The following is a 22,274-nucleotide window of genomic DNA, read 5'->3' on the forward strand; positions in this document are numbered from 1 at the left end:
CAGGCGCAGTTATTATAACTTTGTGTTTTTCATTAGATTTGCATGTAAGTTTTGATTTCAGTTCAGTTTAGTTTCAGTGAGTTTGTTTGTTTCAGTTTAGTTTTTCATTGTTTATAAAAATCTTTAGTTTTAGTTGAGTTCTTATTAGTTTAAGTATTTTTTAATAGTATCAGGGGTGTATGTCGGGGGCAAGATTTAAGAATATCAGAATAAGTTTTACACACAAACATTTTGTGAAGGTATTCGACTCACAGTCATGTAGACATGCACCAATGCTTCCTCATGCTCCTTGTTTTGATTAAGTTGACCAGACTGGCAAAGACTAAAACTAAAGACATTTCCGTTACATTTTTTTTATTTTATTTTAGTGAGTTTCGGTAGTACACTGTTTTGTCTGTTAGTTTTTTAGGATTTTTTTTTTTAAAGGCTAGTTTTTATTTTTATTTCAAATTCTTTCATAGGCCTCCACCTAGTTTTAGTTTTCAGTTTATTCACTAAAGTGACAATACATAGCAAGGATGTGACCAAAAGTTAATACTCAGATAAATTTGTTGATAAATGGTATATGTGTTTCTGTGAGTACTGTGTAAACTAAACTTTGAAATGCAATTAACTAACGCTGAATCGGCCGAAGAGCATTAAAAGTCCTAATACGGCGATTTTGAGTGAAAAATATTGTGTACTTTAAAAAGAATACCTGTAGGTGGCGATGTGCGCATGTATTTAATAAAACTACCCTGAAGAAGAAGAAGAAGAAGAAGCGTAACGGAAATACGCCGGTTCTCCTGCGGATGCAGAAAAATTCAACATGGAGGTGGACGGTGTTGATCATGTAGGTGTATTTTTTCTGGCGTTTTGTTGGTTTTATTGACGCATTAATAGAGAAACGTTACCATTATCCGTTGAGTTTAAAAGTTAATTTAAATCAGCGAGGTGGAATTATTGTCCGACTGTATTCTGAATAGTAAAATGTCATTTCATTCAAAACAATAACTGTTTAGTCTGCTGCCGGTTTGCTGTCTCATTGTAGCTAAGCTAGCTAAGCTAAGCTGTCAATTGTACATAGAGTTAGCTTGAGCTAGCTGTCCTGAATGACTGGCAGCGGCATGTCGACGTCAGTTTTATACATTTGTACGTTTAGATTATACATTGGGTGCTAAATGCAACTTAAAATGCAACTTAAAATAACTAATAGTGTGACTTAATGTATTTCTGTGCGAGTTAGCTAACGCTAGCTTAGGTTAATGTCAGCAGGTAAACTAACCAGGAAAGTACAATTTTGCAGCAAGTAACGAAAGTTAACTGTTAACTCACTTTTTTTTTGTATGGTGCACAAACTGGTTTTGGACCATAGTATTTTTCGGACTGAAAATAGCTGACTTGTAGTCACTCTTGAAACTCCACTAATCAGTCCTGGTAGCCTTTGTTCACAGATATTCATTACATTTGTCCGTGTACTGTAATGGGTTAATGCGTTATTTTGATAAAAGACTCGATCTTTTAAATGAGGTGGTTAAACATCTATAAATTTAAAATCTATCAACAGAAATTGATCAGCTAATTGTTGTCAACGTGTTATTTATGTAGCAAAAAAAACCCGAGTATTCTCTAAATTCATCTGGGTGAAGTTCATCTTAGAGAAAAAAAAAGTATTTCAAACAATCCAAGACCTGTGTCGGTCATTTTAAATACATATTGCTATGTAAAATAAAGGCATTAAAATCTGCACAATGTGCCTTTGATTGTGAATAAAGAGGACTTGCATCTTTACAAGATGGAATAAGTAGAGTACACCTAAAGTTTCCAAAGTGTGCCTATATGTGATCACCACACACTCACAGTAGCACATATGATCTGCTTCTGAAATGTGAGAAATTGTTGCTTTTTGCTGGTTTACATGATTGTGCATTGGATATCTTTATTGTTTCTACTTGCTGGACAAGCAAGGAATTTTAAAAATGGTAGTGGAAACTGTGAAAGTTTAATGGTGTTTTTTTTCCTTGACAGATGGAGATGGGGGAGAGTAAAGGTGGCTCAGGCCTCCGGCAGTACTACTTGTCTAAGATAGAAGAGTTACAGGTGACGATATAATATATCTGAAAAAATTCACCCAATTATGCATCGCAGATTCAACACAACTTCTGCTTGGCTGTCGATTTTGAACTGCTGTTTTCTCAACAGTTGACAGTGAACGACAAGAGCCAGAATCTCAGGCGTCTGCAGGCACAGAGGAATGAGCTCAATGCCAAAGGTACGCTGTTACTTATTACTACTACAATGGTATATGTTAAAAAATATTATCTTATCCTATCCTATAAATCTGTACAGAAGCTTTATCAAAATTCCATGTTTTGACATTCAGTGCGTCTTCTTCGTGAGGAGCTGCAGTTACTACAGGAGCAGGGCTCCTATGTAGGAGAAGTGGTCAGGGTTATGGACAAAAAGAAAGTGCTGGTCAAGGTATGCTGTGTACTTGTACTTTGTAGCATGCTGTATTTTCTATTATAGTTGACAGTTTAAATTAACATGTCTCCTCATCATTTTCAGGTGCATCCAGAAGGGAAATTTGTCGTGGACGTGGACAAGAACATAGACATCAATGATGTTAGTACTATAGTTGTCATCATCTTAACAATGGTTACAAGTCAGAGTACTTAAATAGTTTTCCCTTTTGTATCTTGCAAAACAAATATCATGTCATAATTTCTAATCTGTACAATCAGTCCAAGATAAAGGAGGATTATATGTCGAGAAACATGAAACCTAAAGTATTCTTTTATACTTCGTCACTCTTTCACCAGGTGACTCCGAATTGCCGTGTGGCTTTGCGTAATGACAGCTACACCCTGCACAAGATCCTGCCCAACAAGGTGGACCCCCTGGTGTCCCTCATGATGGTGGAGAAGGTGCCGGACTCCACCTATGAAATGATCGGTGGCCTGGATAAGCAGATCAAGGAGATCAAGGAAGTGATCGAGCTGCCCGTCAAGCACCCAGAGCTGTTTGAGGCTTTAGGCATCGCACAGCCCAAGGTGGGTGATTGACAAGAAAGCTGGTAGTATATGAAAGCTGTGAACTTGTTTCACTTTCTACTCATTCTTAATATAGAGAGTTCTCAAGGCCAGAGATACTGAAGTGTGCCTGTGAAGCTGATGGAGAGACATTTCAGCAAGGCAGATATGTTGCTGTCACTGGGTCACAAACCACAGCCTTTCAGATAATGGAGATTTTTTAGCCACTCTGTGTATTGTTGCCTAGTATGAGACCTCTAATATTCATTTTTATTCATTCATATTTTAAGATTAGTTTAGATTGCAGGTTTCCGTAAGGGTTAATAATACTTACTAGTGAAATCCTTTGCAAAATGTCCAAACTGTATCCAGCTAAGAAGAAAAACTATATAGAGGTTTCTTGGCAATACAGAGATTTTACTTAAAATGTGCTGCAACTACTAATCATTTTAATCTGCACATCTTCTCAGTTAATTGTTTTATCTTTAAAACATAAAGTAACCATTAAAAAATGTTCATCATAATATTCTAGAGCCTGACTGGACATTTGAAACCATCATGATTTTCAAATGCTGTATGTTCAATTTAGCACATAACACTGGTGCTAAAGAGGTTGAAAGTTTTGTAGCACAGGACACAAAAACTGTAGGAGATTAATGAAGAATACAGGGCACCAATTTCCACAGATATTATCTTTATTTGCCAGCGATGGTAAATTGCACTACATCAGCTCCCGTCATATGTTTTCTCTATCCTGTTTTGCTTTGGATGTGTGCAGGGTGTCCTGCTGTATGGCCCCCCGGGTACAGGGAAGACCCTGCTGGCCAGAGCTGTGGCCCACCACACTGACTGCACCTTCATCAGGGTGTCTGGCTCTGAGCTGGTCCAGAAGTTCATTGGAGAGGGTGAGCTCATCACTCTCTTCCTAAAACTCTAATCAGATTAATTTAAATTCTTCAAAACTGTCTGGTTTTATAACCTTGATTCCTCCCTCTCTTGCACCAGGTGCTCGCATGGTGCGTGAGCTGTTCGTTATGGCTAGAGAACACGCCCCCTCCATCATCTTCATGGATGAGATTGACTCCATTGGGTCGTCCCGCCTGGAGGGCGGCTCAGGAGGTGACAGCGAGGTGCAGAGGACGATGCTGGAGCTTCTCAATCAGCTGGACGGCTTCGAGGCCACCAAGAACATCAAGGTATCACACACACACACACCATGAAATAACTTAATAATATCTTTAAAATTATTCATTGGCAGTTAAAATAAGAGTGTTCTGGTATGTATTCAATCATTAAATGTTTTATTCTGTGTGTAGGGTTTCATTGGTAATACTGTACTTTAACCCTCCCATGTATCTTCTATAAACAGAATAGAAACATGAATGAACACCTTATAATATAGTTCTTTGTACAGTATTTTCAACAAGTAAAACTTATCCCAAGAAGACATATTTATTATTTAAACTTTTATCTTCATTCATACATCTGTTTTATTTACCAGCATCCAGTTATAGATGCTTCACAGTATGAATTAACTAATGTATTTGTCAACAAGTTTAACACTTAAAAAGTTCTTATACCACTACATTACTGTGTTCTACACATGTATTACATTTAGATAAATGTTTATGTATGTGTGTGTGTGTATACACACTTTATCCAAAATGCTATAATTAATCACAAGAAGTGGACCACGATTTTTGAAAAGTCATTAGATTCAAAGAAATTGAATACTGTGCTGTCATCTTAAAAAGCTTATTCTCATGTCACACACGCATTCAGTCTGGCTCTTTACAGCTTGAGGGAAGTAGAGCATTTGCTGTAGCGCTGTGACTGAGATGAGCCAGATGCTCAGGTTGCAGCCTAAAAATTGGGTGGTGTATTGGGTTCACTGCTGCAGAGGAAAATGTCCTGTTTACAAATGCACACATCTCATTCTGTGAAGAATATTGAATACTTCCCAGTGAATATCAACTAGGTATTTTAGCTTGAAATGCCTCTCCCCATGAATAACAACATCAGTTTCTTGCTTTAACTAAAATTCCTTTTCTCTCTCAGGTCATTATGGCCACCAACCGTATTGACATCCTGGATTCGGCTCTGCTCAGGCCAGGCAGGATCGACAGGAAGATCGAGTTTCCTCCTCCAAATGAAGAGGTAGATATTTCTTCCACAGTATATACACAGACATATATGTGTTAATTTCTTCTTTGTATCTGAGCATCTATTAATCCTCCACCAACAGGCCCGTCTGGACATCCTGAAGATCCACTCCAGGAAGATGAACCTGACACGTGGCATTAATCTGAGGAAGATTGCTGAGCTGATGCCAGGAGCCTCTGGTGCTGAGGTCAAGGTGAGAATTGGCCCCGAAATGGTAGCTGTTGGCTGGCAAGGTAGAAGCACACAGCTGGCCTCTCTAATGTAATTTTTTCTCGTGTATATTTTTTAGGGTGTTTGCACAGAGGCAGGTATGTACGCTCTGAGAGAAAGAAGAGTTCACGTCACCCAGGAGGACTTTGAGATGGCTGTTGCAAAGGTTTGTGTAACCACATACATACAGTCTCAATATCTAAACATAAAGCTAATCCCTCCTTATTTTTGATATTTATACAAGACTGTTCTCCATTCTCTTCTCCAGGTGATGCAGAAAGACAGCGAGAAGAACATGTCGATCAAGAAGCTGTGGAAGTAAAAGGCCTTGTGTATTCTTGCACACAATGCAAACACATATGTATATTTTCCTTCTTTTGTTTATGGTTTGGTTTATAATTGTTACTTAACTCATTCTAAAGTAAATTGTTTCCCCAAATAATTCTTTATGTCTCAAGAGTTTCATTACTCAGTAATTCTTCTTCAAATAGCAGTGCCAACACGTAAATTCAACAGGTTTTTCTTATTTAATCAGACTTTCAGGTCAGGTAACAGTAACATAAGTACAGTCTCCAGCATGAGCAGATGTATGCTTTCATTTAACATTTTTAAATTTTTTAAATGCTGGATATTATAACAGTGTATAAGGGCCATTAGGTGAAAAAAAATCAGGAGGGAGGGTAATATTCTGATATTAAATTGGTAAATTAATGAGAAAAAACGTACTTCTCTGAAATTATTGTCAGAAATTTGCAGCAAAGTCACGACTTAAAGAAAAAAAGTCAAATAGTTTTTTGTCAAGACGAGGATAACTTCATGATTATATAAAGTTAAGATGCATCTGTCCATTGTGTTGTAGTTGATGCACAAAAGCTATCTATCTGTCTATCTTAAGACAAAACTTTTTCCTGACTCTTTTTCTCAAATTTAATCTCAGAGTTTTTCCTCTCACAAATTTATGACATTAATCTCAGAGAAGACAAAGGTTTTCCTTGTAAATTTACGGCTTCATGTCACTAATTCAGAGGTTTGTTTTTTACTGGTGCATTACTTTACAATCCCAGAATATCAGAGTTGTTTTTTTAATAAATTCATGACTCGATATTCAGATTTTTTTCCTCATAAATTTATGATCTGAAAGAATGAGTGTTTTGTTAAGACCTAAATCTCAGACATTTAATTTTTTCTCACAAATGTATGATCTCAATATCTCGTCTGATCTTTTGTTTTTTTCTTTACTTACAATGGCCCTAATACGCCGTTGGATATGGCACTTCACATTGTAGTTGTTATTACAGTAAACGTCTCACATAATGGATCATACAGAGAGCAGATCTTTGACTACTGCTTGCTTTAGGAACTTTGTCCTACATGCATGTACTACATGCTGCCAGTCAGAGTATAACATACTGCCATAGTACAGTATAGATACACAGTATGTCATTTTACACTGAAGAATCTCAAACAAAGACTTGCTTCATGTTCAGACTGATGGAAAACAAAGCTGTCAGTCACTGCAGATGTTTTATGATACTGACTCGACTCAGCCTGTATTTGTGGAATGGTTAGTATGGCAGTAAACACTGGATCACTCCAACACCCAGAAGGCTTCCTGCAGTTTTATCTGTCCTTCACACACTGTCTGCTGATCCAACCTGAATCTGTCCAGCTCAGTTAGCTCCTCAGCCAGGACACAGGCACCCACTGAGGCTCCATCTGCACCCTCTCCAGTACAACCTGGAGCTCAGCTAAGGCACCGGCTGGGTCCTCCTTCACCAAGACGTAGTCCACCCAATGGCCGTAGCACTCGTCCATCCGCTCAGCTGACTGCTTCATGTCCTGCAGGTCCTCCTCCTGGTGAGCATTAAGGAGGAACGGTGATTCCGCAGCACACAAGTGAAAAAAAAATACAGTAATAGTTACGGATCCTCTGCAAAGGCTGCCTTTAGACATTCTCACTGATCAAGTGGTCCCGTTTGTCAAGGTTTTCCTGTTGACTGTTTTCATGCAACTCACCGTGATCCCTAAGCTGAGGGAGGAGGAGGAGCCGAGTGGTTTCCTTTGACTGTCGTAGATGCGAGGCCTTACAAAGATCACATATGGTTTGAACTCAGTGGTACGTAGAGTCTTCAGTACCTGAATATGAAGGAAAAAACAGCTGGAATGTTCCATCAAAGATTTCTATAGATATTAATATTCATGAACGTTCATAACGGACATGAGGTCACAGTGACCTTGACCTTTGACTCAAGGATGACCTGGTTAGATTTTGGTGATCAAAGTCAACATTTTTGCCGGGTTTGAAGAAATTCTGTCAAGGGAATAACGGGACGGACAGACAACCTAAAAACAATATGCCTTCAGCCATGGCTGTCATCAGAGCGAAAGCATAAAAAAATTTTTTGTGACTATCTTGACAGATATTTTTTTTAGGGGAAATATTAATTTTTGCATTTCATTTTTACTGGAAAAAAAAAGTTTTGGCTTTTGCTAAGGTCAAACCAGCATGTTCTCTTACTTCTGAAGAATATGGTTTATTGGCATGGCCATCTCTGCTTCATTATAATGCTGTTTTGTCACACATTGTCCCTTTGCTCCTGCGATTTGGATGTTGCGCTTGGCCATATTGCAGTTTCAATAATACTTAAATGAACTGTTCAGGCCAGGTTTTTGTTACCTTAGAATGAGCTGCTTACTGTACATCTACAGAGGGCACAGGTCGCCATGATACAACGGCGTGTTCCTACAGTAGCTTGGAACAAACCAAACACTGATGAGACAAAACTGGAGAAGGCCTTTTTATGCTTTGCACACGTTTTACAAGAGTTTTATGGCCACCATTGTTTCTCCTACACACTTGGAATGGAAAAGTGAGACTATGTGTCTGGAAGCTCATCACTAGATGACACTTAAACCCACACACTCGTCCTTTAAAGGTAGAATCAGTAGGATTTGTCCAAGTTGTGTAAAGGCACCACAAAGATAGTTAATTGTTGTTTCATTCCCAGGACATCACATATAGACATTTTGGGTTGGTAAAGCGCCCTGAGCACAATAAAATAATGAGAAATACAGGCAGAGGACAGGATCTCTGCAGATACAGCCACCAACACACATTTCAAGTGAGTCACAAGTGATGATTGAAAGGCAAGATGTTTACATGAATCTATACATTTTTTGTTTAGGACAATGTTGCATATTACGCCTCTGAATACTCTCTAACAAAGGAACCACAAGTGGGAAAGAAAAATCAGGAGTCATAAGAGCCAACTGCCGAGTTACTTTAGCCTCAAAGCACCTTTTTAGTTCGCAGTGAACTAAATGCTCTGCACTGCAGACTGAATCCAGATTTAGTCATGCTTTAAATGTGACAAGTAAAATCTCAGCCACTCTAATTTAACTGTCAGATTAGTGATGCTAAAACTCAGAATATACGGCTTCTGTTCTACACTAATTCAAGGAAAGTCTTTACTGAGACAGAAAATGAGTTGCAATAATCTCAGTGTGATACAAGAAGATGCAGGTGGCAAGTTAGATGGATAAAAAAAAAACATTCACATTTTTTGAAGATACTGATCACTGGTTTTATGTTGGCAGATAAATCTAGGACAGTACTGGAGAGATCAATTTAAAAAATCCCTGTCCTTAACATCAAATAATCAGACTGTGTTTTTTAAATACTCACCTCTGGTTGCACATCCACCAGACAGACCTTGTTTTGATCCAAAATTCTGTTAATGGACTCCAGGCTGGTTCCATACAGATTGTCTTTATACTCCCCATATTCAATGAACCTACAGAAAAACAGCAGCACCATCAGGAATTAGTCAGTCAAAGGATGAACAGAGAACTTATTTAATCAAATTGTTGACAGCCTGAGTTCTTGAATAAAAAGTGAACCATTTGTTGCACTTAATTTCTTGGTTTCCAAGTATCTAACATTAGTGTGCAGCACTCACTTGCCATTGTTGATGTCGGCCTCGAAAGCAGCTTTAGTGATGAAGTGGTATTCAACTCCTTCTCTCTCGTGACACTTTCTGGCTCGAGTGGTGTCTTCAGGCCAGCAGGAAGAGAGGGCGGAGAGAAAAGACGATTATTGAGCATTTGCATGTTTTGGGGGTTAACATTTTAGAGCAAGGTTACAAAACACATGCATAACGAATGCATGAGTCATCATGATTTAACACCCATGAATTCAATCAGCCTCGCTGAAAGCAGAACAGCATGTATTCTCATGTGGATATGAAGCTGTTTTTATCACACTGGCAGTCAGATGCAAACATTTACTTCTGGTTTGGAATAATCATTTTTAGTATGTAATTGGATTCCAACTAATTTAATGGCTTATGACTTAATGCAACTGTGTTAACATGCGTTTATTAATTAATGATCCATTAACTAATCACATACACTCAGTGACTTGATCTTTTCTTTTTTTTAAATAGTGAGGAACAGGAATTCACAATACATCTTTATCATGCATCAGTTATGCATTACTTTAAAGTGTGCTTGTATGAGGTACTTATCCATAGTCCGTGTATTACCTACAGAGGAGTACAGTCAGCATGGTCCCAGTTTGGAGAAGCAGCAGGAGTAGCAGTGTAAGAAGCTAAGCAATGTAACGCTGTGGACAGGGTCAGCAGCAAAAAAATGATGCTCTAAAAAAAGGCCCTTATAAAACAAAAAAGAACAACAAATTGAAATGAATTGTACACGCTAGACTTAGAATATGTTCACCGTTTTACCTTACCATGAGACAGACTTTTCTGATGGGAAACCGCCGTTATAGAAGCCAAACATTGCTGTCTTGCCCAACCAGACTCCACTGGTGAAATCAGTCGTTTTTCCATGCAGGATACGGGAGTTGCAGTTCTACCACTGCCTCGATCTGTTACTTTCTTTGTGTTATACTGTGATTTTGGTGAATCTGAACAAACCTTTTGAAACGCCAACGTCATACAATAACACAAACAATCGAGGAAGTGGTAAAATAGCAACCACTGTATTCTCCAAGGAAAAATTACTGATTTTGCCAATTGAGTCTGGTTGGTTTGGAGAGAGTGACGCTTGACTTGTATGGTGAAGTGGTTAAAATGCTCTAAATATAGCGTACTCTTTTCTGGATAGGCTAAAATCCATTTTGTTGCTGATCCTGTCCACAGTAGTATATTGTTTAACTTCCGTGCTGGAGCTCCTCTCTGCTTCTCCAAACTGGGGGTGTGTCAGCCGCCATCTACTGTAGGTAATACACTGACTATTGATAAGTATCTCATACAACCCCTCTTCAAAAAAATCTGAATAATCCATTTATGATTGTGTTTTTTACCTTTTTTTAAACTTATGTCACTACATTTATTCATAAGCTAGCAATGAACAAAACATCTAATCTCTCTTAAATGTGATGAAGAGCAAGGCTGTTGCAGATGTTGTCAGGTCATTGCTAATTAGATTTGGTGTTGTTACAGCTTCTGACACGTGAAAGCCACAGCATCTTAACTACATACCCAGAAGACTTCCTTAGTGCAAATCCATATTACATGTGAGTCTATTTTTTTAAGAAGCCAAAAAGGAAAGAAATATTCAGAAAGCAAAAAGACTTACGAGGCACAGCCAAACCATAACGTCGAGGATTGTCGGCGATCACCTTCTGTTTGAGCTCAGTGATTCGAGCTCCCAGAGAACCTGTGACCATATAATCACTGAATAAATTACTGAGTAGACTGTTACACAAGATGATCATGTGCTGAGGAAACATATCTCAGAAAACATGACTCTCTACACTGTTCTTCACATGTTGCAGAACCAGACAGAAGGAGAAATACTCTTAGATTTATAGGTGCCACTTTACAATAAGATGAAAGATTTATTAATGTGTACAATTAGGTTATTAATTAGGTTGGGTAAAAGGGCAACAGTCACTTGGTGTTTCAGCCTCAGATCTCATTGCTTACTTATTTAACGTTGTCTTTTCCATCAGCGGCATTTGTACCTGTCGGCTTCATCAGATATTTGACCTCCATCAGCATATCTTAATAGTCAAAAAGACTCATTTGGAATCAAATTAACATATCACAGTACCAGATTCATACATCAAGGCTTTGGGAAGTTGTTTGCCTTGACATTTTCAGCAAACTATCAGCAGCCCTCTCCATTACTGTCCCAGGTGAAGATTTTTATACTTGCATTTTAAAATAAGACTTTGCCAATAAGTTAGTTATTAATAAATGGTCACATTTATGGGTTTATATGGTTTACATTTTACAAGAAGGCTCCCTTTTTCAAGTTATACATGATAGCAACTCATTAGTAAGAATAATTAGTTGTACGTAATAACTCAACTTGCCAAATAGTGAGCTCATATGTATGATTATAAGGGAAGTCTTATTGTAAAGTGGCACAGATTTATGCTCATGAGAGATAAAATAACTTTTTAAATTACCAGCGTCCTCAGTGTCACCAGCAGTGAACCTACCGATCAGTACTATGAGACGAGGCCTTTCACCCGGGCGGGGCAGATAGTGTGTCACTTCTTCATAAATCAGGAACTCTGTGTGATTGGCATCCGGAGTCTGAGGCTCTCCAGGTGAACTCTGACGATCTCTCCTGAGGCGGAAACTTCTGCGTAGGCCAGCTGTGGTCAAAGACGTGCAAACATGAGATGGACATAAACACTTTGTCTACTGCAGAACACACTGCCACTCTGAAACCTTCACAGCTTAAAAAACAGCTAACTGACAATTCCATTCGTTTTAATTTTCTCCACGATTAAAATGAAAATCCAGTGCCATACATCACACAACACAGACACGCTGAACAACACTGTTAGAAATCAGTAAGAGTACCTGAGTAAAAATCCCATGTGAAAGCATGGCCACAGAAGGCAGGGACTGCCTTACTCTTGGGAGAAACTACAGCTCATATTAGACCATTTATTCAGCCAGCTTCAATCTCATCAACACAACAGAAGCTTGGAAGCCATGCATGCTGCGTCTGCCTCTTCACCAAACACAAGCAAAGCACCTTGAGCAGCATGTAGCATGAGGAGAGGCCATTTTTGAAGCACAATGAGGTAAATGAACTGCCACAAAGACACTGTGAGAAGCTTGGTGGCTGCGGCATACAGTACAAAAAGCCCACTAGAGTCCACAAGTTCACACACGAGTACAGAGCTGTTTATACAAAGCGAGGGCATGAAGATACACCCACAACAAAACACAGTCCTTCATCAATCCTAATGTGTTGAAGAATGCAGAAATATCTAACAGTTAAATCAGAAGTCAGCAGCTATTTTTTCCACATCATGTTCCATCAAACAGATCAATTCTAATCAAAATCAACACAACTGTTTCCTTGCAGAGGGGCTTTTTAGTCACATGTTGATGCTACTGATGATTCTAAGTTTAACTTTAGGTCAATTCATGTCTTTTTTTTTGCACTAAGCATGCTGCAAATAACAATAACAGAGACATTAATGAAGCAACCGCTTGACCAAGACTATATGTGGTTCTGTACTTAACAGTCGTGCATAATGTCAGCATGCTTATAACAATGTAATATAATGTAAACACACTGATTTTTATCAAGTAATTTTACCAGGTTCATTAGCTGCTACCTGCCCAGGGCTGCATCCTCTGGGGACCATGAACGTCTGTACACATTTTCTTGGTAAGCCATTATTTAGTTGTTGAGATATTGTCAGCATGGCTAAAAAATAATGAATTGATCAGTATGTCATAAATAGTGTGAATTCTAAGTCTCATATCATGATATCAATATAATATTGATGTAGTGCCCAGCCCTAAAAGAAATATTACTAGGAAGATGCTGTATGATATAAAAACCTCCAAAAAGCATGTGTGTAAGTGTGTCTGTATAAGATTTTAGTCAGTGTCAAGCTGTATGATGGAGTAAGATGTGGAAAATAAAGTCCAGCAGGTCAAAATGGCCATGTTAATGCACAAAAAACCCACAGAAGCACCGTAACATTAAGCCAATAAGAGCAGCCAGAAAGCCTGATGAACAGAGTGGTGAGACTGCTAACTGAGCCGTGAAGACATCTGTAGATCAGGTCAGATGTGGGAGCGAACGAATCTTTTCAGTGAATGGTTTTCTGTGTCACATCTGACACTGAATGCAGATTTTAAGCTTATACACCCGTCCTAATCATCCAACAGAACCACAGGAGGACAAAACACTCCACTGAAACAACTCAAGAAGAGTTTCTAAAAAGAAGGGATGGGTTAGCACACAGATTGAGCAGAAATATGATGTTGCAGTGATTAGAATAAACTCATTGACGGTGCCTCCTCACCTATGTCCTTTCCATTCAGAGCACCCTCACTGTCACAGTCTTCTGTAGGACGACATGCAGGAAGAGAAGACAGGGTAAGAGGAGGGAGGAGAGGTCGATCTTCAGGTTAAATTCTGGAACTACATTACTAAGATTTTGAGGGTAAAAAGGCAACTAAGGTAAAAAAAAGAAAAAAAAAGAAAAAAAGGTACATTGTGGGAGACGGACGTGCACCATAATGTGTTTTTTTTTTAGTTTTAGGTGGGGTGCTGACAGAATTTCATTTACATCACATTTACACTTTGTATTAAAATGTGATCTCTTTCGAAATAAGTTTTTCCAGATAATAAATGAGTTGATCTTGCCTTTGTTTTTACACCTTTTTAAAGCACTCTCTTTGTCCTCATTAATGTCATATGTTACGTTGGTTGCAGGGAGAGATCAGCAGCCATATAACAAGGTAGACAGAGAAATCTTTAGCAAAATAATCACAAATTCACAACATGGACACAGACATTTTAAGTTAAAAAAAAAAATCTACAAGAGAAGATCAAATGAACCATTTACACATTTATATTTATATTAATCTTACTATTTCAAAATTTACAAGTTTATTTTCCTATTTTTTTTTTTTTTGTTACAGATTTATTTTAACTCCATATAGGAACAGCCAAGATCTGCAGAGAAAGAGTAAGAGGAGTTCAAGCAAACTACATATTCACAAACTGTAGGATCCTGATCACAGGATCAGAGGATCAGAGCACATGTATTACTTGTTGACAACGTTTATGTCATTGAACTTCACTATGTGCAAGAGCTGAGACTTTCGATGATTTTAAACATGTTTGATTTTATCGGAACATCGAGACAGGAAAAAGACCGACTCAAGCCAGCTTGGACTGAGTTTTATGACCACCTTGCACCAAATAAGGAGCAGGCCTCGACTCCAGCAAGACTCATGATTTCACTCCGACATTGAAAATGTGTCTGTGACAGTGAAATGACTGCAAAAGTCTTTTGAAGTAAAGCCAGTATAAAGGGAAAATTTATAAACTTTGTGAGACACTATCTACAACAAAATTCTTATCTATTCCATCTTGTAAATTCAGCAAATGTTATAAATCCCTATATGTAGACCTCTGTAGCCAACACCTTGTTTTAACATGTATTTTTCCTTATCTGGATAATGTGTATGGATACAGATCACATTTTTGTACCTGGTATAAATGGGGAGTTAGAAATTCTGACCATGATAACATGGAGTAAATGCAGGGATGATTTTCTAACATGAGGGTTTGTCCACATACCTCTCTCAGCACGATCATCTGAGGTTAGCAATGCAAGGAATAACACAAATTATCACTATAGAAAGTGACAGAATACGTCAGCTGCTGTACTGTGTGATTGTGTAGTACACTATAAAACACAAGACTGTCTTGCAATCATATCTAAATTGTATCTGTACTCAGACATCCTTCACTGACTTATCTGCTTGTCTTCACCTACGTCTTATGTATTTTATGTAGATTTGCTAAAAAAAAAAAAAAAAAGCAACACCTTCATAAACACATCATTATACTGCAGCATTTCTAATACATATTTTTTTAATTGTAGTGATAAGGGAGTTTAGTTTTTGTGCAGACAAAGTAAGAAAACAAGAGACTTAATCAAAATCCATTGTTTTTAAAACCACTTTGTTTCATTCTACTTTTAAATTGGATTAGGAAATGAAACAATGGATTATGTATTTTATTTTAGAGATTAACCTCAGATCCCCTGTTCTCTTCTCGTAATCTCTCTCTCTCTGTATCTCCTCAGTTAGATGAGATTTAGCCAATATACCATTTATCTGTAGCTTCTTGTACATTTATAGTTGTACTTAAGGTTTGGGGAAATAACTTTTATTTTGAGAAGCGGAATAGGCTTACATGTTGGAGCTTTGGGGGACGTGGGGGTGGGGAAAGAACCCATTTTCATCCTGTATCTCAGACGCCTTTGAAGAACAAAAACAAGGAGATTAATTTTTGACCTGAACCTGGTCAGACGTTCTCAACAGAGTTTAAACAGTTATTTTTCTGACAGCAGAATTGATGGCGACTACCTCTCCTGGAACTGTGTAGAGGGGATGAGGGCAGCGCGCAGGTTGCAGTCGCCCACCCTCTTGGCCTGCCACCAGGTGGTGTCCTCCTGGCTAACAACCTGGAGAATGTCCCCCCTCTTAAAAGGAAGTCCCGCCTCTTGGCACGGTGTGGCCTTGTCCTCGTAGGGCGTGTAGTCAAACAAAGCCCGAAGGTAGACCTTCAGGGAGGAGGAATATTCTGTTAGCATTGGAAAACTTAACTTCTGATTTTGGATGCTATTTTTCCATGTTTTTGTTTTTAAATCCACTAAAAGTGGTTGTTTTTGTGACTGACGGGCTAAGAATGTTATTTTACATGTATAACAACATAATGGAAAGGATCTCTACAGAGTGAGACCTTATTTTAAAGAGTAAGAAACGTTTTTTAAAATCAGAAATGTTTTATTGCTCTCGTCAAACTAATCATAGACCCTTTGCAAAACTAATTTAAAACCTGTTATGATTATCTTCAAACATGCCAGACACCAAATAAAAGTCACCAAAATCGTCTTGGCTCATCTTTCTGCTGTGTTAGATATGACAATATCAGGAGAAACAGACAGAATATTTTTACATGTAATGAGGTAAATAAAGAATTTATTTCTACCGAATCAGATTTGGTGATTGCTGGAACAGTGGAAAGACAAACCAAGATGGTTTAATTTGATGGTTTCTGTGTCATTTGAATAAGAATGACAATGACAATGTTAAAATTGCAGTTTTGCAAAGGTCAGTTGCAAGAAGTAAAACAGTTTCTGGTTAAATAAAACACATCTTTCTGTTGTAATCCTTTCCATAATGTTGTAAGAAACTGAAGTTGTAAGAATCTGTCAGGGGCAAAAACAAGCACTTTTAGTGGACGTGTTTTGAAGATTTGCTTTCTTGCAGAGATTGAAATGAGAAGCATGATACTGTTGTCATCTCTGTCCAATTAAGCCAGAGAAGCCAGTTAGCTTAGTTTAGAATAAAGACTGAAAACAGCTAGCATGTCATGTAAAACCAACTTGTTGACAGGATGCACTTATATGGATATTTTCTCTGATTGGTATGTCAAAACCTGTTAAAACTGCAGTACTTGTATCCTAGTCCAGGTACTTTTAAAGTTCATCAAGTCTGCTGTGTGACAGCCATCCCCCAATAATGAGCTCTAAATCATTACTGTGCGAGATGCCTCTTTTTTGTCCCTCTTTGCCAGTAAATCATATGATGCTGTCTACTTGCAGTCTAATAATGCTGACATGCTTATAATCAGTTATTTCTTTGTGAGCTCTTTGTGACAACAAACATAAACAAACACATCAGAAGCATTAAGGTGCTCAGAAGAAGCATTAAACTTCTCTCAGTCGCCTGAATTTGATTTTGCCACATGGGTCCTAATGATGCAAGATGACAAATGCAGTCAGTCTCTATAACTTCATGTTCTTGGTTAGTTTGTAGAGAGTTCTGTGTGAACATGAACAGGACCAGAACTAAGATGCAACATGCATCATTTTTCCCCCTATTATTTCACAAGTCCAATTGCTTCCAAAAAAATCCTCCTATCACACCTTTCCAGCACTGGATTGGAGGGTGGATGGGGGGGCTGCATCCAATCATGTCTGCAACTTTCTGAAACAGATATTCACACTTCATAAGGGGAGGTGAGAAAGGAGCCAGAGTTTGAACTTCTCTCTAGCTCTTTTTTCCATCCTAGACACGACTATTTCTGTCATTTTTCATGTGAAAAACCGAGTTCAACACTATGAATGCCTTCCAGGACAGACTGTCTGAAAAAGTGATTTGATCGAGCATAACCTGGTCCTTAGAAGTGCTGGTAGGTGGATTGTGCTGCTGTTTCCTCCCATTTCCAGCCTTTGAGCTGAGACAAGCTAACAGACTGCTGGCTGTAGCTTTACATTGAATGGACAGATATGAGACTGGAATCAGTTTTCAAATCTAACTCTCAGCAAGAAAGTTAATAAGTGATTTTCCGAAAATGTCACATGAACAAATAATTTCTGTTGCTCCTAATGAGATTACCAAGGAGAAAAGGTGCAAAACATCAACAAGAACCAACAACACTACAAAGCTTTAATTTGGGAAATGATTAAAAGCATCATTCAATCAATAAGATAAACATCTTTTCATAGTTTTTGGTGGTTGTTGACTCTTTCTGAAGCAAACTGGTTCTATATTTAGGTTGGATGTTGCAGACAAATTAGATCTCACCCTGCTTTCTTTCAGCCTGTCTTCTTCTGCAACAGCTGGGATAATTTTCAGTGTGATGGAGCCTTGTGACTGGGACTGATCAAAAACATCAGAACAGCATCATCATCCGCTGCAGCCACAGTAATCATCAGTGAGTAATTACACAGTATCTGAACTACTATGACGCTTTGTTACTTTACCAGAATCTGACTAATTTCATCTGGCCTTTTGTGTGTTATCAGGTTTCCATTGACCTCTCGAAGCTCATCCCCGACATGCACCAGACCTGGAAACAAAAACACAACACACACCCACATAACAAGTCTGCTGAAAACAATCCTACCAGCCAAGCAAAACAAAGCAAAAGGAAAACCCCAGTGATAGTTCTGCTAACAGTATTTTTAGCAGTACGAGGCTCTGATATGAACAAAAAAAAAAAAGAAGAATTTTCTGTCGGCATAAAGTCGATAACATCTCCATGGCAACAGCCATGAGCAACCCTCGTTTGTAATCTCAAAATATGCAATCTCGTGGCACTAATCTCAAGGATTTGATCTCTGTTGACAGTTCATGGGGTTACACAACGTAATCCTCTCACTTCTCGGCCTTTATATCAGTAGCGATAAGAAAGTCCTGTTGGGTGGGAAGTTCTTATTCGACAGCTAAGAGCAAAGAGGGAAACATATAGGACTGATATATGCTGAACACTGTCTGTCTCACCACTACGGTCAGCCGCTCCTCCCCTCATGATTCTGGCCACAATTACAGCTCCTGTTGCCTCGTCTCTCCGGATCGTTGCTCCCTGGCGGAAAACAACAGGGGAAAAAACATGAAACTAAGCTTTAGTTCAGAGAGCTGAAACGTTCCTCTGGCAGACCAGTGAAAAGCTGCACCTAATGATGCTGGAAAGATCAGTAACTTGCGAGAGCGAATGCCAAAACTCTGTGTGACTGGAGATATTATATAGTTGATCATCAACATCACAAAAACACATGGTGTCTCCGAAATGTCCAAGATCCTTGTTCCTGATGTACTAATCAAGTTTATCTGCCACAAATAATCAAATAACGTACAATCACGGTGAAATGTAATCCCACCAGCTCTTTCATTTTGTGCATTTATAAGAGTTTAAATAGAACAGGTAATAAATATGCATGTATGATTGTGCGTGGGGATCCACATTTAGGATCCTAGAAGCTCTTCCTGAACGTCTCCTCTTCCCGACTGCAGCAGGAAGAAAAGGCCATTATCCGGGTGGCTGGAATCCGTAATGATTCTCCTCGCTTTATTCTTGCAGTGCTTGGTATAAGGGTCCTTGAAATGTTTCTCAAAAACAATAAAATCATTTTAAAAAGTAATTTCAAAATCAATAAATTGTTTTTATATCAATATTTGTGTCAAATTACTTTGTGTGTAGCGATATAATAAGCAGGATAATGTACGGTCAGCAGGTAATTTTTAGGGCTGGGTACCGAAACCAGGTGCCAACATGGTTTTTATACGTCCAGTGCCTACTGGACCGAATTACAACACAGATTACGGTGCCTCTTTTTGGTGCCACGTGTCCGAGCTGTCGAGTTAATCAGTTGCCCTCCAGTGCAGACGTTACAGACACATCACTAAACGTGCCTCATTAACACTACAGCAACAAGTCCACATGACTGTAGCAGCAGGTAGCCTTCTTCTAGCTGATAGCTACCTTCAAATGCTGAGCTAAACAGTCCAAAACAGGCTGCATTTAAAATTGAAATGATATCAACACCGGGTCAACACCACAGTCCTACGTCCAACAAATGTTTGAAAACAACTGTGTGTGTAAGCAGCGGGATGCACCATGTTCAACTGCTATTTGGTGCTTCTAATTTCAGAAAAGTATAAGTTCAGGCACCGTTTAGCACCGGTGTTGGAACTTGGTGGCAACTTGGTAGGCCTACAGATTCTAGTCTTTATGCTAAGCTAACCAGCTGCGACTATAGCTTCATATTTAGAATACAGACATGAGTGCGCTATTGATCTTTCACCTGTCTAGCCATTACACATATTGTGGTTGAGACAAAATTTGATCTCCTTAAAGTGGACTGGGTTTTAATAAGCGGATATTTCGCTGTATACTGTCTGCTTTTTGCTGCAAAACGTGAGTCATTTGAGCAGGTGTTTCTAGCGAGTTAACACCAAATCTATTTTTTGTCCTTTGCTTGAAGGATTTCCTTGAGAATGAATCTTTTATAGCATCACACAGACACACACATTCACACCCTGGAGGTCTGTAATGCCTTAGAGCTGGTCTATTAGAGTAAATGAAGTCTTAAAGTCTCACTTGAATAGCAGCTGTTGAGGGAAAGGAGAGTTCTTATTTTGCCTCACCAGGGGCTCCTTGTTCTTCACCAGGCGGACAATCTTGACCGACTCTTCCTCCAGGTCGTCGTCCAGATCCTCGGGCAGCGGCGGCAGCACAGGGTCAAAGTTCTTCTGGGCCACTGTGTCGTGGGCTGACAGCACCGCCTTTATCAAATGAGACAAGAACAAATGACCAGACAGATTAGATCACAGAGCTTAAACAATAACCTCAGTATAAAACATGCAGGAAAAAGCAAATAATACAGCAAGGCAAGGCCTGGGGAGGTGGATTGTGCAGAGAGAAATCTGGACAAGGAGAAAAGAAACAAAGAAAAAAGGAGCAACAACATCTCCTTCACTGGCTGCTTTCTCAAATGAGTGTTCCAGTTTCACAGCTGTCATCTATCCCACTCCCCAGAAAGCCAATAAATTGAAAATAATCACTTGATAAGAGTAATTAGGCAGTCTTCTGTGTGTCTAGGGGACGGGGTAGAGACAGCTCTGACGCTCGTGTTATGTAATAGATGATCAACTTAGAGGAAAATTGGAGCAGCTCAGGGGGAAAGCACTGAGAGGCAGTGACATTAAAGAGATCAGATCTCAGAAGGAGTGAGAGGACAGAACCACAGTCAAGACAACACTAAATGTATACATGTGATAGTGTACCTTGAGGTGAGGAGTGCTCAACAGGAGAAGCAGTTCTCTCTCGTCGTCCTCCATGGCTCCGTTCTGAAGCTCCTCTGCCAGCTGTTGAGTTGAATCAGAAAATCAAACATTTCCAAATGTTGTACCACATGTGCCTCATCAGAAAATAAATTTACTTTAGAAAATTGCCTTTGCTGGAATAAATGTTTATTTGGTGTTTAATTACAATACTATTTAATATTCAGCTTTAGTCTGACTTTGAAATATTAAGGAAAGATTGCACCTACGTCCTCTGCCAGACAGGAGGCGCTGTGTAGAACTGGAGTCGGGCTGTGTTTCTCATACTGCCTCAGTTTGTCGTGGATCTGCATTGTACAAAAAAATGGCACAAATACACAACTTACTTATATGACAATTGCTTTCATTGTTGATTAATATGCTGATTATTTTCTCAATTAATCGATTAGTTGTTTGATCTATAAAATGACAGAAAATTGTGAAAAATGTTGAACGTTTCCCAAAGTCCAAGATAACGTCCTCAAAAGACTTGTTTTGTCCGCAACCCAAAGATATTTAGTTTACTGTCATAAACTAGTAAATAAATCAGAAAATCTTCGCACAGAATCAGAGAATTTTTTTCTTGACAAAGTATAAAAAAACCCGACAATTATTAGTACTCTATCCAAGAATCACCTGATTAAATTAATGAGAAAACAAAAACTGGAATTGTTGTCATTAATTATCTCAAGATATACGTACTATTAGCAAAAACTCAAGGTATGATAATCCAATAAAAAGTCCATGATACAATATTTATCGCGACAATGCAGAACGATGCAGCAGTCAGTAGCAGTCCTTTGATGAGATAAAATAAAAAATGAAAAAAATAAAATAATTAACCCATAAATATCACAATAGATATGTTGATATCTGATCTTGTTGCATCCCAACATATGATGTTTTGCTTTTGACAGACATATCTGCTGTACCTTCATGAGGTAACCGAGGCTCTTCTCACTGAAGACATCTTTGAGGAAGACCAAGTCCTCTTTATGGTTTGCGTCAGGGTGGAGCTGAGAGGTGAGCAGAGCCAGAGTCTCATGCAGCCCTTTGAATCATAAATGACCAGGAGTTATGCATTAATAACACATTCAAACAACAATGAATTTTATATCATGAGCTATATGAACAAAAAAAAAAATCAGGCCATTAGAAGATTTTCTCTCACTGAAAATGCATAAATTATTAGATTTACTGTCCATCTTGTTTAGAGATTATAACCTCTGGAAGAACGCAATGCATTTCCACTGCA

General features: G+C 38.6%; 2 protein-coding genes across 3 annotated transcripts in view; one reads left to right on the top strand and one right to left on the bottom strand.

Annotated features, from left to right (window-relative positions):
- The first annotated feature begins 746 nt into the window (after positions 1-746).
- On the top strand, positions 747-5,826 carry psmc5 (proteasome 26S subunit, ATPase 5). Its single transcript, XM_084740225.1, has 12 exons — positions 747-832; positions 2,008-2,079; positions 2,182-2,251; positions 2,363-2,460; positions 2,548-2,604; positions 2,802-3,032; positions 3,790-3,916; positions 4,017-4,207; positions 5,070-5,168; positions 5,257-5,367; positions 5,464-5,550; positions 5,653-5,826. The coding sequence occupies exons 1-12, from the start codon at positions 809-811 to the stop codon at positions 5,704-5,706; spliced, it is 1,221 nt and encodes a 406-aa protein (XP_084596351.1). The 5' UTR covers positions 747-808; the 3' UTR covers positions 5,707-5,826.
- A 779-nt stretch (positions 5,827-6,605) lies between these two features.
- LOC146312013 (MAGUK p55 subfamily member 3-like) overlaps positions 6,606-22,274 on the bottom strand; it is a 30,262-nt gene continuing 14,593 nt past the window's right edge. The window contains exons 3-20 of one of the 2 annotated variants that reach the window (XM_084740226.1): positions 21,952-22,070; positions 21,250-21,327; positions 20,984-21,064; positions 20,345-20,482; positions 18,701-18,782; positions 18,181-18,266; positions 18,002-18,076; positions 15,776-15,972; positions 15,603-15,667; positions 14,982-14,999; positions 13,696-13,737; positions 12,227-12,292; positions 11,857-12,015; positions 10,986-11,066; positions 9,344-9,437; positions 9,070-9,178; positions 7,401-7,520; positions 6,606-7,238 (exon numbers count right to left, since the gene is read on the bottom strand). In XM_084740226.1, the coding sequence (XP_084596352.1) occupies positions 7,059-7,238; positions 7,401-7,520; positions 9,070-9,178; positions 9,344-9,437; positions 10,986-11,066; positions 11,857-12,015; positions 12,227-12,292; positions 13,696-13,737; positions 14,982-14,999; positions 15,603-15,667; positions 15,776-15,972; positions 18,002-18,076; positions 18,181-18,266; positions 18,701-18,782; positions 20,345-20,482; positions 20,984-21,064; positions 21,250-21,327; positions 21,952-22,070 (1,790 nt within the window). In that variant the 3' untranslated portion in view covers positions 6,606-7,058. The remainder of the gene's footprint in view (positions 7,239-7,400; positions 7,521-9,069; positions 9,179-9,343; positions 9,438-10,985; positions 11,067-11,856; positions 12,016-12,226; positions 12,293-13,695; positions 13,738-14,981; positions 15,000-15,602; positions 15,668-15,775; positions 15,973-18,001; positions 18,077-18,180; positions 18,267-18,700; positions 18,783-20,344; positions 20,483-20,983; positions 21,065-21,249; positions 21,328-21,951; positions 22,071-22,274) is intronic. The other variant, XM_084740227.1, reaches the window with a different exon arrangement.

Source organism: Lutjanus erythropterus, chromosome 17 (assembly GCF_056507025.1).
Source record: "Lutjanus erythropterus isolate fLutEry1 chromosome 17, fLutEry1.hap2, whole genome shotgun sequence".
Classification (NCBI taxonomy): Eukaryota; Metazoa; Chordata; class Actinopteri; order Lutjaniformes; family Lutjanidae; genus Lutjanus; species Lutjanus erythropterus.